The 3,011-nt window shown below is 50.8% G+C and overlaps 1 protein-coding gene across 1 annotated transcript in view; it reads left to right on the top strand.

Annotated features, from left to right (window-relative positions):
• Positions 1–3,011, top strand: part of NHS (Nance-Horan syndrome (congenital cataracts and dental anomalies)) — a gene marked incomplete at its 5' end in the record, with an annotated part of 22,619 nt that overhangs the window by 19,107 nt on the left and 501 nt on the right. Inside the window, 3 exon segments of the mRNA XM_009877165.1 lie at positions 1–1,521; positions 2,030–2,156; positions 2,899–3,009. The exon segment at positions 1–1,521 is cut by the window's left edge and continues 1,239 nt beyond it. Coding sequence (XP_009875467.1) covers positions 1–1,521; positions 2,030–2,156; positions 2,899–3,009 — 1,759 coding nt within the window.

Genomic DNA, 3,011 nt, shown 5'->3' with positions numbered 1-3,011 from the left:
ACACACCTTCCCGAGTGGAAGGCCCCAACCTGCCAGCCAAGCAGGAACTCCCCTGGGTGAACCAGGGTGACAGCGGGTTGAAGGACACTCCATTCGAGACCGCCGATATCCCTTCCTTTAAAGATGAAGGTGCTGAACAACCCCACTATGCAGACCTCTGGCTTCTGAACGACTTGAAATCCAGCGATCCTTACAGGTCCTTGTCCAATTCGAGCACTGCTACGGGTACTACAGTCATAGAGTGCATCAAGTCACCAGAGAGCTCTGAATCCCAGACGTCCCAGTCTGGGTCACGAGCCACTACCCCATCCCTCCCCTCTGTTGATAATGAGTTTAAGCTGGCCTCTCCTGAGAAGCTGGCAGGGTTAGCCTCACCCTCCAGTGGGTACTCCAGCCAGTCAGAGACACCCACCTCTTCTTTTCCAACCGCTTTCTTTTCGGGACCCTTATCTCCAGGGGGGAGCAAGAGGAAGCCGAAAGTACCGGAAAGGAAGTCATCGCTGCAGCAGCCTCTCTCGAAGGATGGCACCGCCTCGGTGAGCAAAGACCTCGAACTCCCGATTATACCTCCTACTCACCTCGACCTAAGTGCTCTTCACAACGTCTTGAGCAAGCCCTTCGCTCACAGGCACCAGCTGCATGCCTTCAGCCACAGCAAGCAGAGCGCGGTTGGGGAAGCCCTGCATCCCAGCCCTCCCTCCGCTCTCGCCATCACGCCCTCCGTTCTCAAGTCTGTTCACCTCCGGGCGGTCAACAAGCCTGAAGGAGGGAAACAGAAAGGCAGCACCCCAGACCTGCTCTGCATACAGGAAACCGCCTTGATGGCGACCGACGTTTCTCCAGGCAAAATGAGGCCACTCTTAGCTAAGAAACCAGTATCGCGCCAGTACTCCACAGAGGAGGCCATAATGTCATACGTTGACGCTTCCCCAGCGGAAGTGGGCCCTGGAAAGCCACCTTTAGAGAAAAGCTCCTCTTTCAGCGGGCAGAATAGCTGCGAGCGAGAAGCTGTAACTTCAGCAAGAGTGAGTCTGGTTGAAATCAAACCTGTGAAGGACCAAACGCAGCTGGCCGCTGAGCGCTTGCCAGAAAGCGCTCTGAATCAGACATGTGCCATCTCCGTGGACGTGTTTCAGAAGGGCTCAGGTGTCTTCACAGGTGATGATGAAGCAAGGAAACCTGGCCAGGGAGCAGAAACAGAGCATGACCTTCAGCAGGTGCAGACTCAGCGAGAGCTCTCTGCAGGCGGCGAGGAGAGGCTGGAAGCTGGGTCTGCAATCGAAAGCCTCGCTCAGGCTGAGGGAGCAGGCATCAGCGATCAGCTTAAGCACCAACCAGAAGTAAGCCACCATGTGCCTGGGAATATCGGCTACGAAGCAGAGATGGCAGTGGTGAATTCACTCGGTGAAGCAAGTTGCAAGCAGGAAAACGATAGTGCATCAGGTATCCCAACCAAAAGTGCCTCTGATGACGGCAGGGCAGATGAGACAGCAGGCGGCATGGACGAGCCTTCACTGAAAGGTCAGTTGTGAACTCTTTCCATGTTATATCCCATCATGTGGCTTTGCACTCGACTGGTAGTAGAGTCAAAAAGCAGGCTGGAGTTGCAAATTGTCTTGCCTCTGTAGGTTTAAGCACAGAGACCCCCTGATCTGTTAGCTGGGCAGCCAACCCAAAGATATATTATGCTTTTTCAATGTATTCAGGGTATATTTCTCTGATACGTATTTCCTCCCTTGTGCTGCATTTCAACTGAAAAGAGATGAGGAAGGAGCACTAATGCTGGGTACAGAGGAGCCTTATGCTCACAGCTGTACAGTAAATGGGACATCCTGGTTCTGGCACCTAGTTGTGCCACCTTCATGAGCTCCACGTACGTGCAATGTACGTGAGGTTTAGATTAGAGAGTATAGTCTATATGGTGATATTGACTGCCCAGCTGCGAGCCGAGCTGATGCCTCACATTGGTGACGCTGTTGCAAAGTGTGGCGGGATCTGACTCATAGCACGGCCTCTTTCCTTGTTTCAGAGTCTTCTCCGAGCGACGAGTCCATCATGTCTCCGCTGAGTGAGGAGTCACAGGCTGATGCTGAGGACGTCTTCGTGTCTCCAAACAAACCCCGCACTACCGAGGATCTGTTTGCAGTCATTCACAGGTAACCTAACCTTGTGGCAATGGGAAACAGTAACATGCAGCCCCACAGAGTCCCCCACTAGCAATAGCTGCATTGTGGTTATTTGATGGTTAAGTCTCGTCCTGAAACTACCTTCTTTAGTTTATTAAGTTTGGTTTTCGAAAAGGCAGCTTTTGGAAGATGCTTTACTGTGGTCTGGTGTGCACTCTTGACTATCTTCATGGCATGCATAGGATGCTTTACAGATAACAACATCAGGCTGTTCTCTCTAACAAAGCTCACTCCAAAGTTTTCTTCAAAGAAAATTAGCCATGGTGGTTCCTGTCTTCTGCCCACCAGCTTTATTCTGGTGAGTGAGTCATTGTGAGAGTTTTGAGAAGGCGTTTCTTCAATTTTAGACTATTTCGTATGCAGCTGAAATGTGCATTCACAGCCAAAATCACAGATTCCTGATACTGAATAGGTTATGCTGAGTATTATTATTACCCAAGACTCTGTAAGTGCTGTTGTCTTTATAAAGAGCTGGTTGTGCATACATGGTTTTGGAAGAGCTGGGTGATGTTGAAAGGCACTGTGTGGCACAGTGCCTCCTTCAGTGTACAGGAGCTGTCACAGCTTAAAGTGCCATCAGTCGCTGCTGGCCTCTGATATTTGACAGAGGGATTAGAGCTGTAGCTAGTGTGAAAGCGCAGTCAATCTGTGAAACTCCAGACCAACATTAAGTGTGATTCTACAAAGACGAACGTTCCTTTGTGTTTTACAGATCAAAAAGGAAAGTTCTCGGGAGAAAGGATTCTGGAGACCTTTCTGTAAGAAACAGATTGAGAGCTTCGTCTGGGACGAGCAGCCAGCCCCCTGCCAGCAGCACGCTGCCAG

This window comes from Apaloderma vittatum, unplaced genomic scaffold, assembly GCF_000703405.1.
Source record: "Apaloderma vittatum isolate BGI_N311 unplaced genomic scaffold, ASM70340v1 scaffold10579, whole genome shotgun sequence".
Taxonomy (NCBI): Eukaryota; Metazoa; Chordata; class Aves; order Trogoniformes; family Trogonidae; genus Apaloderma; species Apaloderma vittatum.
Note: the sequence above shows the minus strand (reverse complement) of the source record. Positions and strands in the feature narration are given on the sequence as shown.